Source organism: Haliotis rubra, unplaced genomic scaffold (genome assembly GCF_003918875.1).
Source record: "Haliotis rubra isolate DU_JTF1 unplaced genomic scaffold, ASM391887v1 Scf276, whole genome shotgun sequence".
Taxonomy (NCBI): Eukaryota; Metazoa; Mollusca; class Gastropoda; order Lepetellida; family Haliotidae; genus Haliotis; species Haliotis rubra.
The window spans coordinates 403,117-416,057 of record NW_025766847.1 but is presented as its reverse complement, the minus strand read 5'-3'; the positions used below and the strand labels follow the sequence as shown (position 1 = coordinate 416,057).

Below are 12,941 nucleotides of genomic sequence, written 5' to 3'. Positions count from 1 at the left end.
TATTGAATCATCTCTATCTTTAAGAAAACATGATGTCAGAGGTTCATGTTTGCAGCGAAATGTCGGCCATTATGATTTACTCCCCGATGACCCGCCAGGAGTTGTCCAGCCTCTCTGTGGCACCAGTGTTGCCAGGGTGCCGCTGTGGCGGTGTTGACACTCCTCTCCGATGTTGTGTACTCTCCAACATCTGTTGTTCTCAACATGCACAGTTTGAAACCAAGACACGTAAGCTGATTAGCACCCGTTTGAATTTCACCAGTTTATTTCTATCACATTGTCGGGCACACCCTGACTACCCTGTGCTGTAATGTGAAACTTATGAGGGGAATTGGGTGGGGAACTTCACCCATTTTATCTCGTCTTCATTAACTCAAATCAATGCCTTAGACAGTTTATAGATTTGTTCAAGCCAGTTAACTTGATCAATGAAAATTTTTATACTTTTGCATAACTGTTTTTATGATTTGTTTGGTTTAGGGGAAAAAGGTTATTGCATTAAAGATCATGATGTTTAGTGCTACTTCAGTAGCATGTCCTTTTGTCAGTGGCATTTGTTAAATTATGAAGCAGAAAGCTAACAGTTACATTCTGGTCTGATATTTGTAGTTAACTAGGTTTATAAAGAGCCAGTATGTGGACAAATAGAAATACACTAGATTATTCCTATTTTGATTTTTGTCAGTGGCTTTTGGCTCTGATTGGCCAAATACATTTGAATAGAGACATCCTGTGATCAACAGCCAAAACTGTGATGACAATGCTAATATAGGATTATTTAAAAATCCTGAAAGGACAATACCTGTAATAGTTTATAGATATTAATATATTTGTAAAGGTGTGTTTACATGCATATACACCACAATCAATGGACAAACTTAAGACTTTATGATGAGATATTTCCTGCATACTATGAGGGGGTCCTCATAATTTGTTCTGACAACTCTGAAAGCTTGTAGGTGTTGATGCTAACACACACAGGAAAGACGTGAGATGTTCCTCGTCAAGAGGTGTGGGTTTCAGGATAATATCATTTGCATAAAACAATTAAGGACAGTAGACACTAAAGCGGACTTCTGCTGAAATACTGAAGATTTTGCATAGTGTGACGACAGCCAACACGCCAGGATGTGGCAATGGTGTAAAAGACATGTTGTAGTTGTGGGAATAAGACATGTTTGATGTGGATCTTGGCATGTGATTTGAGCATTGTTTGTGACTATCTTCTTACCTGATCACAATAACCTGGTTCTCGCTGTCCTTGATCATCTTACAGTAAGACGTGCTGCCCACAGCAAACAGGTGCCTGAAACACAGGGCATCATTATAATGGGCTTATACGTCATGGATGTAGTCATACCTGACATTCATCCCTATTCTAGACCCAATTCAAGATATCCAACTTCATGCTGCTATACTTCTAACCGTTGTCATGGCTTTATTTCACTGCTAGTGTAGACAAGGCTTAAATGCATAGATTAGCATTACTGCATCAAATCCAATGTTAAAATTCAATAAATTACCTCTGAAGTGAAGAAAATATTTTTTTTATGTAAGATCATCTCTTATCTTGCAACTCGTGAACACAATACATCCTCAGCAGCCATTGTGGCCCTCCATACTTCCACGTCAAGTTGTAGACACAAAGAATTTCCCTGTTTCCAGGCTCAGAGTAAAACACTGTTATCATATTGCCATGACAAATCCAAGTATTGAACCAATCAAAGCTTCCAAATGTTGAATTCAGTCAAGAGTAGTTTCTTAGCAATTATATTCTTATAAAACTATTATACTACTAAGTCAAGGTAATAAAGCATAAAGTTTCAAATAACTGACCAAGAAACAGAAACAAATACATTGTATTAGCAACATGTCAGACAAACACATCCAGACATGGTACATGCATCAACTTGCCCTCTATAAGTTTTCTTTAAGACTGTTTTTTACTAAAGCACACAGCTCAAGAAAGAATCTGACATAATATTTCCTTCCCAACTGAAAATAGAAACAGGTCTGTGCTTTTGGGAGAGAAATCTATACACTGCCAACAACTTTAATTTGATTTGAACCTTGACTCAGCCTCATCAAAGAGAGTCCTCCCGAACTCTCCTGAAAGGAGGTAAAAACTGAACTTGCTAATGGTGTATTTGCTACATGTCTTTCCGTAATCTCACGGACAACATCGGCAAGTGAGAGAACGGATTGTTAGGCTAAACTTGCCCCATCCATGCAAACAAATAAAACCAACTTCACTTGAACTTGTTTGTTAGTGTAAATTTGTTTAACATTTGGAAGTGTAAACCAGTTTCAATGGTTCCTTGTGGCACGCGTGTTATTTAGCAATGTTCGTTCAACACAGTTAATCCCCTGGCGTTTGTTGCTCATCAACAGTAACTGTTTCAGTGTGGCTTGGCTTGACCAGCATTGTTGTGGTATTTCCCGACATGTCTCCACGACTGATGTCACTCATCTCACACATTCTCCATTGAACATCAAGAGCCAGTGACATTTTTAATGGAATTTAAAAGTTGAAGATTTGAGATTCTCCACTGGTTTGATAAAATTGTGACAAGCTTTTACTGCTGACGTTAAACCAACTATCAACATTGGCTTTGTTGTTGAGAGACTGTTACCCCAATTAATCAGAAAATCTTTGGAAAAGCCACACTAATGGGGACACATATTACAGTGTTAAAGTGAGTGAGTGAATATGGTTTTATGTCACTTTTAGCAGTATTCAAGTGATACCATGGTGGAAGACACCAGATATGGGCTTCAAAGACAGTACCCATGCGAGGTATCAAACCTGGGCATATGGTGTGATAAGCAAACACTTTGACCTTCAGGCTACCCTACAGAAAAGTAAGTGTTGGTCATCAAGAGGGTCATGAAATGTTTTAATTCTTGATATGGTTGTATTTGATTCGAAGAAGTTTCTGGAATGTTTGATTTTAGCCTCCAAATTATATATGCCCTGACTTTTGTTCCCCATGTCCAAACGGTATCAGCCTAAACATAGGCACACAACATAGTTATGAGCCCTATAACTATATTTATGATATGAAGTCAATGACAGTTTATTACAGATTAGACTTATGGGCATGCTACTGGGAAATAAAACTGCTATAAAAGTGAGGGTAGTCTTCCACTGTGACAGCCCCTGATTCATGACCAACCAGTCAAGGTCATAAAGGAATATCTACATGTTTCACATGGTTTTCAGTGATATATCCTTCATATCACATGATGATGATGATGATGATGATGATGATGATGACATGAACATTGATACAGAGCTATTTTAACACAATGCTTGTCCATCAAGCATAGAGACCTCATCCAGATCAGAGAACAGTGTTGATACAGTCTCCATTCTCAGCTCCCCGGGGAGCATCAAGGGAAGTGTACCTGGTGTTTGATAATGACAGCACGTGTCACTTGGGTGTGACTTCAAACTGGGCCAACCAGGTCCAAACTGAGAACCATAGGCAATGTGTACCTAATCTCAACACTGTTATCATTTGGGTGAATTAAGACCCTGTCGTGTTGTGATATGTAAACGAGACACTGACACCAGACTTAGGTATGTTGTCTTAAATCTCATGGTACAGAATGTTACCATGGTTACAGTAGTACAGTTTATACTCACGGTGGGAGGGCTCCAAGGGCTTGTCCTTCATACTTCTTGACCATGTCCAATCCATAGATGCTGAACATCCGGTATGGATTGACGGCGACCAGGATACTACCCACATAGGTCTGAAACACGACACAGAGTGAGTGAGTGAGTGAGTGAGTGAGTGAGTGAGTGAGTGAGTGAGTGAGTTGCCACAACAAGGATGCTGCCCACATAGGTCACACACAGTGAGTGTGGGAGGGAGGGAGGGAAGGAGGGAGAGAAAGGGGATTTTACCTCGAGCAATATATTTTGCATGATGATTGATGCTGACAGTCTCTAAAGACAGTTAACCATCTACAAGACGAAATCATGGAGGTATGCTTGTATGACTTTGTTATCATAGCACCACTTGAAGTGCTGTGTATGGGAATGTTCCAGTGACATCATGTAAGTCAATCTATCACTCATGTAAGGTAAAGACATTTTTTCCTTTGAGGAGAACCGTTATTTTTTACTTTTTGGATATTTTTGGTTTGATGGATCACACAGCCATTTTAGTCCCTGTCAGGAAGGTTTAAGACATCTGTAAACGATAAAAACTGGGGCTGACATCTTCACACTGTTCTGAGAGAACAAGTCTTGATGAGGGACAAGGACTAATAATTACAGTATTTGCTGGACAACACTGGTATACCAGCAGTGACAGTCAACACCCCAAACTCATCTGAGAAAATGAAGATCCGAGATATCAAACTGGATATTAACAGTTGATAAAATAAATGAAAATATCTTTAATGTGTCAACAGTAGCATCATTGAAAAGACATTCAACAATTCTCTTGAACTGACAATCACAGGTTACATTGTCAGATTGTGAATATAACTAAATATTTTTCTAATGGAGAAGGCTCCATGATTTTATCATCTGTGCTAAACCGGAGTAGTGTCTGCTCTGTGTCCTCTTTGAAAGGGTGAGCACTTGATTTATTCAGCATCAACAAATTTGCAGCTATTCACATCTTTGAGAAGGGGACCTAACACTATATATGGGGATAAACTATTTGCTTGAGCTGGATGAGTGACTCAGGTAGTCGGTGTTGTAGGTCCTGAGTAGGAACAGGGTATCCCCAGGGCGCCCTACACCAGTGTTAGTTACCAGGGCTATATTGGCATAACAAACCTTCATGGATACACTACACACAAGTTGCTAATGATTGCATTTCTTTCTGACTAAACACACATTTCTTCTGACTTGAATATGTTTGAATAAATAGAAAACTTCAGTCAAGCTCAGTGTATGCATGGTCAGATGATTATATTTGGGCTCCGGTAAAATGATTGCTAATCAAATATTTTGTACTCGACTCTATTATTGGGGTAGGGTCAGGTAATAGGGGTTCATGGATTATGCTCCCAACTTTACTACTGGAGCAGAATTTTTTATCTCATATTACTTTTGCAAACAATTATTTAAAATCCTACATAAAATATATCTTACAAGATAAAGAGCTGATGGCCTACATCAGTACTGAATAAAGTATAGAAACTTGGAGGCATCATGTGGAGGCATTGTTCCCAGTCTCTGGATACCTCTGTTGCCTGTATGTATAGGGTATTCAGGTGCTATAACCCCTGTGAGGGGATTACGGCCTATAATTCCCTAGAAGTGTTATCTTTAATCCATAGCATCAACACCATCTGATCTCAATAACATTAACACCATGAGATCTGCAGCACTGAAGTAAGTCTCATGGTACATTCCAGGAAATTAAACACTACCTTATTATTATACTCTCAAACAAGCTGATACGTTAATTGAAATACCATGTAGCATTTACACACAATTATCCTGGCTCACTATAAACAACAGGACTCCTGCAGACAATTATTAAGTCAATATCTGCAGTAGGGGCTGGTGACCTCCCCCACAATGTGTAGAAGGAGATGCTGGTGATGCTCCACCCACTGGAAGATGATGTGGTAGGAACAGAAATATCTGGATTGATTCTGGGAGGAATTGTAAGTGAATAGTCACTGGCATGATGATTGGGCACACTGCCAGGATATGCAGTTGGTTGGCATGGATGATGAAGTGATGTTGTTTTATTACTTGTCCATGTAAGATATTTTTATGGCAATATTACACTAGTGTAATACCGCTAGACGTATGACGTCATAATGGTTTACAGTTATGACATCACAATGCTAATACCTCTGTCACAATGGCATTAGACCTTGCCTGACTCACGAAAAGCTGAGAGTCATCACACTGTAGGCAGTTTCTATCAAATTATGTTGGAGAGTAATAAACAGAATACTGAACTCGCTTATGGAGCTTAGGTGAGAGTAACCATGAAATAATATGTCCACATAACCAAATTTTAAATGTTTTTTTTCCGGTTTCATGTGAACTTATTCTACCTGGGAATCCAATGACTGATTGCAGGGATACACCCACATTTCATGAGTAGACATCATTGAGTGTAGGTCTGCATTGGAGTTACTGTAGGTATACCATCTGATCTGGTAATCCCATGCAGGTTGTTGTAATGGGGTATATGAGTAGGGATCCCTGTTTCCGACATTGTGAGAAGACTCTGTAAACACCAGGAGGCTGTTGTACTGCTGTCGATACAACAGAAGTATTCACCATCCCTGAGAGTCAGCTTGTTGGGCTCCATCACAATGTTCACTGGACGTTTTACATCCAAGGATATGCACTATGTCCGATCTCTAGTACTTGAGTTGGGGCAACTGTCAGTTGAGGTGGTAGAAAAGTTAATAAATCCTAGTGACACAAAATTGTAAATTGTTTTATTTCCAACCCTAAAAAGGAATTTGATATCTATGTAATTTTCAAGTACTTAACCTGGATGGGATACACATTTGAATACGGTCATAACCACCCTTTCCAGCCCAACAAAAGCATGACAATAAAGTCAGTAACAGCTCCCCAGATTAGATCTCTCTGAACAGACTCTCCAGTCATTGCATGCCACTGATGTGGCAAACATAACTTATTTCAAAGATCGGTTGGTGCTTTAATAACTTTAACATAGCATTATTATTTGTTTGTTGTTTAATACTGCACTCTACAATATTCTTGTCATATGGCAGCGGTCTGTAAATAATCGAGTCTGGACCACAGAATCCAATGATCGATAACATGAGCATCGGTCTACGCAGTTTGGATATGATGACATGTGTCTGCCAAGTCAGCAAGTCTGACCATCCGATCCTTGTTAGTCGTCTCTTACGACAAGCAAGGGTTGCTGAAGATCAACTCTAGCCTGGATCTTCACAGGTACCCCTTGCTTGTCATGGAATTATAACCTAGACTGTTTGTTAGACTCTGAAGAGGGAGGGAGGGAGGGAGGTAGGTAGGTAGGTAGGTAGGTAGGTAGGTAGGTAGGTAGGTAGGTAGGTAGGTAGGTTGGAAGGTTGGTAGGTAGGTAGGTAGGTTGGAAGGTAGGTAGGTAGGTAGGTAGGTAGGTAGGTAGGTAGGTAGGTAGGTAGGTAGGTAGGTAGGTTCTAACGTCTAGCCACTGCAACCTCAGAACTTTGATTTTAGTGTAAAAAAACAAGCCAAACACAGAGTTATTTACCTAGATATTGACCTTGTATACTGAGGACAAAGACAAATGCATCCCCACAATCCACTGTGACTGACAATATCCACCTGATCGAGTTATATATACGAACACTTAATTAAGTCGTGTATTTCTTCAGTGTACCTGGTGTACTACAATAGGTACACATCCAGCTGACAAGGAACCCACACCAGTCAACATGTACCTGGTGACACGGCTGTCTCCACAGACCTAATGAAATATACATGACCAGATATCCCTTGAGCCACCCAACAAAGCGACAATGGAGATCTTATAATGATCATTCTCCATATTTTTTACGGGAATCACTAACATTACATGAGTGTATTCAAGAAGACAATGCAGTGTTTATGACGTGACTAACAGGTGTACTTGTTTCAACTGTGAGTGCTGTTTCAAGGTCATTCACTGAAGTCATCAAGTTGAAGCTGAATATGTAAATGTGATTACTGCACTGGCTTCCTGAAAACAACTTATCATCTGCATAGTGAAGATCAGCCCCTGATAAACATTTTACATGATACACCTGGGTTGTTTATTTGTGACACTCAGCATTATTCAAGATGATGGGTTGTAAATCCTGTTAGTCCACAGAATCCAGTGAGTGACATCATGAGCATTATTTTACACAACTGAGATATGGTGACATGCAATCAGTTGTCATAGAGGCTGACCACCAGATCCAAGAAGTCACAACTTAGGACAAGCAGAGGCTTCTGTGACAGGTGACAAGATGGACTGGGTGTGTTAAGTTAAGGAAACTACTCCTATCTTCTCTGTGTGTACTGTTCTGAGTTCTAAGTTATATGGTCCAAAATAAGTAGGGACAGATTCCCTGAAATCTGGAGACTCAGGCTTACATGTGAATCCACATCACTTCTTCACCCTATACTACTGCATGACAACTACTGGTAACAGGCCTGTCATGACTGTCAGCTACAGGTGCCCTGCATATGACATATGTGTGATACAAAGTACTGATTTCCTATCAACTTATTGTCATCCAGTGTAGCCCTCTGTGAGAGCTATGTTTATGGCTGCCTTGTCAATGATTGTGGTCAGTGAGTCACAATGCAGAGTGTCCAAGTCTTTCAACTATCACAATATCTATACCACACAAATAGAGTTGGTGACTAATAGTTTAAGTTTTAAGGTAAAACAAACTTTTGACTACTGTTCATATAGGTAAATCAATTGAAAGAAATGTTTTCAATTCTTATATTCATAAAAACAAAGATCATTATAACTAGTTGACACTGAACCATTTGTTGACTTAAAAATTAATTATATCTAGTTTCATTTCACAATTACTCATTATTCCTTGCATGGAGAGGTATTTAAGACTTCAAATTAAATGGGGGCGGTGGGGATTGCCTAGTGGTTAAAGCGTTGGCTCGTCAGGCCCAAGACCCGGGTTCGAATCCCCACATGGGTACAATGTGTGAAGCCCATTTCTGGTGTCCCCTGCCGTGATGTTGCTGGAATATTGCTAAAAGCGGCGTAAAACCAAACTCAGTCAGTCAGTCAGTCAAATTAAATGTATTCACTTTTATAGTTTCTTCGCAATTCTAGATGTAAAGGTGTGAAGATCTGACCCAACAAGTATATCTATCTGAATATGAAGTCCCTGAATGTCATCTTAATTCCATCTGTATGACATGCTTGGGCATACGGTTCCAACACATCAGGAACATGGAGTGTACATGGAAAATCCTGGGAGATATGACCAGACACAAGAACAGCTTCCAGCAGCAGCTGATCAGCTATGATTACATTCAAGTAGTGCCCTGTGTTGCCATGTCCATCATCCCCAAGGACTGGTTCATTAGTCATTCATTAACTGATAACATGGCATCAATAACTCTGGCACATGATATGCACAAAGCTGTCTGACCTGAGAAGCCCAGATCATTTTAAACAATAACAAAACAAAGCGGGAGTGGTAGAAAAGAGAAAACAAAATACATTTGGTCTGATACTCTTTTTCAATTAGGTCAAATGAAAAATAACAACAGAAGATGTTATAGCTGTTCATGATAGAGTGAGTGAGAGAATAGTTTTACACCGCTTTCAGCAATATTCCAGCAATATCATGGCGGGGGACATCAGAAATGGGCTTCACCCATTGTATCCACGTAGGGAATCGAACCCGGGTTTTTGGCGTGATGAGTGAATGCTTTCACCACTGGGCTACCCTACAGCCCCACTCATGATAGATACATGTAATATAAACACAGATATTAAATAGTATTCCAGAAACTCTCCCTAACAAAACAAAGCAGTCAGTTTAGTGTTCAAAATCTTGCCATGTTAAGACTTGTTTGTTTCTATTCATTTGTAGCTGTACTAATCTGAATGTTTAATTTTTTTCAAGCCAAATACATTTAAAAATTAGTGAATGTTTTGCACACTAACTACTACAATTAAGAGCCCTAATGGTGTAATTTCTATTATGTACACAAGTATACCTTAACATTTATTTTTGAGTTAAGTGATTCAAGGGTCTGACTTATCCATGCATCAAAGAGCAATGATTCCACCTCCTGTTCATCAAAAAGACATCACAATGTCTGGGAATTTCAACTGACAGGACTTTTAAAGGACGATTCTAATTGTTTTCTAAAGTTCATGTATATATGGAACAAATGTGTATCATGATGACAAGACGTCAAGCATGTGGAAGGACCAGGTCTGGAGGAAGGTAATCCTGCGTGACACAACAATAATGGCTGCCGATGTTTAAGGCTGAACTACGACATTGGGTTACGGTCAGATGCCTGGCAGGTATGTTACTGCTTCACAACACATAGCGCTCAATGAATATACACACTTCTTGTTGCATATGTCCCTGTATAGTGTGCAGAGATGACACGAGATGAAAGGCGCTCTTAGGTTGTAGTCTAGATTACTATACTTATATAGAGACATGCAGGCATGCATGGTTGCTTGTCTGTCAGTGTCTGTCTCATATTGGTTTTATATTATATTTTATTGGTATTGCTCACCCACTGGGACACCATGCCACAGTAAAACATGGATGACCCACTCAGAGAAGAATATCAACTCGAACCCAAAGCCCTTGTTTAATCCAGATCCAGGCAGGGTAATAGTGAGAGAGTGAGTTTAGTTTTATGCCGCTTTTAGCAATATTCCAGCAATATCATGGTGAGGGACACATTGTACCCATGTGGGGAATCGAACCTGCGTCTACAGCGTGATGAGTGGATGCTTTAACCTCTAGGCTACCCCTCCGCTTTCTCAGGCAAACAGGTGCTAAGATACTGATAAAAGTCACTGGATGTCTGCTTGAAAAATATTTTCACAATGATTTTCCAAACTTGTTTTCCTGAGCAAGGACTAAGAGTCAGCACTAACTGAAGTACAATCTGGCGTCAGTTTGATTATTACAGGGACAGGATGCTAACTGGAATGTGTTTTCTTTGTACCTGTATTTGTAATTCACTTTCTAACTGTGAACTACACTTCAACTCCAAAAAAAGAAATTACCCATAGGTCTTTGCCACACATACAATGAAAAGAAGAAGTTTGATTCTTTTACAGGAAATCTGACACTGATGTGGCATATCCCCTCACATTCCCGCTCAAATTCCACCTTGATCCCACTCATGGCCATCTCTCCTGTAGCCCCCCTTCCCCCCCTCCACAAGACAGGTAACATAAAAAAGACAGATTGTGTTTCTACTTGGGTGCACTCAATCACTGACAAGTCCTGACATCTGCAATCACACGTATAATAAAGCAATAATAAACAATCACAACAGTCACCTGTCGTCTATCGTCATGGCAATGCTTGGCTTGTCAGTGTATCCACCTGTCTCCAAGACTTAGACTGAAGGGTAATGACCTCTCTCAGTTGATTAACTCATCTATCACACCGGGGTACAGGGGACACTCAGTTACCTCATAATGACTGACTGACTGAGTTTAGTTTTACGCCGCTTTTAGCAATATTCCAGCAATATCACGGCGGGGGACGCCAGAAATGGGCTTAACACATTGTGCCCATGTGGGGAATCAAACCCGGGTCTTCGGCGTGACGAGCCAACGCTTTAACCACTAGGCTACCCCACCGTCCCAGTTACCTCATAACGTCTGAGTTCAGATTGTTGAAACCAACATCATTCTTTTGTAGAAGTTGATCAGTGGCAAAAATGCTTAGTTTTCATTCTTACTATTGAAAGTACATCCAGTTGCTACAGTTTCACAAGATTGTAAAAGATGTTTGTAATGATTCTGTTGACAATTCCATCTTAATTATATCTACACTTTCCTAATTAATGCAAAGCCTGTGAAAGTAAGGCATCTGAATGTGGAAGAGTTACAACTAAATATGTTTTATATTTTCAGCTTAAAATCAGCATTTTATATTCTCAGCCAAAGTTGAGCCTTCAAATGCCACATTTTGTTCCAACCGAGTGGAATGAGACTGAGGGGAGACTTGGTTTGTGAGGCATTTGTGACCATGACAGGATTGTATCTTGAAATAATATGATCTAATTAACATCATTGTTATCATATACTGTAATTGTGCACTCTGTAAGTGGCCTATTAATTATCATATTCCATCAGTCATGAACATGCACACACCACTGAGATACTCACATAGATTTTGTCTTTGCCATATCTGACTTTAAGGTTCTTCAAGATGGTGTCCTCATTCAGATCACTGCAAAGTAAACAACAGCTGGGTCACACAACAAATCTACATCAACATTTATCGATGTATGAGACAAACAAGTAGCACATATTTACCATAAACAGTTGTACCTGTCATTAACACATGGGACACACTGACATGGCCTGCAGACCAGCGATGATGCTATATGGACTATATCTCATTTTATTACCTACATGGTTAACGTATGGGTAGTTGCATACTAATCTCGTACATCACACGAGTGTCGTATCGCGTTGACCTGTGTCGTAACGACTTGACCTGAGATTATAACGATTTGATTGGATAACCGATGACCTCTCAATTAGGTCACATTCTGACGTAACTATTTTTTCATTCTTAACAAACACGTGAATTCATTCATTCTACAACTTAAATGCATTGTGGGAATGTAAACATTGCGAACGTTGCCGTGTCGCTGTTTAATTGTGAGTCGAACTGAGACATTATATCCGTCGAAAAACATAAATGCAATGTTTCCACCAGTGATGTTAGCCGAATGAAGCAACTGCAAACCAAGAAACGGGGTGCAACGGAGTAGTTTACTGTAGGAGGCTGTATGAGGCGATTGCAACTGCAATGCATCGTGACGTCAGTTGCCAAGGCAGTGACGTCATTACAGTTTGACATCATGCAAATATTGTACTACAGTACAAAAATCTTCCGCAACCTCTTTATGAAACCGGTTTCGTTTGAAACAAGAAAATAACAAAAATACGCTATTTTGTCAATTTAATGCATGTAAGAAGTGGGTAATAAATAAAATACCACACTCGGTCTCATTACATAAAAATTATAGGAAACTTCGCTGACCTTCCTATATTATCTGACCTCGCCATGGAGGACACGGTCAGATACCATAGAGAAGACATGGTAGAATGTAAGTATAAGGTATGTAATGAGGTGAGTGCCTCGTGCATGTAGTAATTATTCCACTATGGCAAGCATGTAGGAAAATAACAAAAATACTTTGCAATTTAATGCATGTAAGAATTAACACCACTTTGCACAGGCAA

General features: G+C 39.7%; 1 protein-coding gene across 1 annotated transcript in view; it reads right to left on the bottom strand.

The window, feature by feature from the left end:
* Window positions 1-12,941, bottom strand: part of LOC124280905 (unconventional myosin-XV-like) — a 145,460-nt gene that overhangs the window by 79,788 nt on the left and 52,731 nt on the right. The window contains 3 exon segments of the mRNA XM_046716891.1: window positions 1,232-1,306; window positions 3,650-3,759; window positions 11,853-11,916. Of these exon segments, the coding sequence (XP_046572847.1) occupies window positions 1,232-1,306; window positions 3,650-3,759; window positions 11,853-11,916 (249 nt within the window).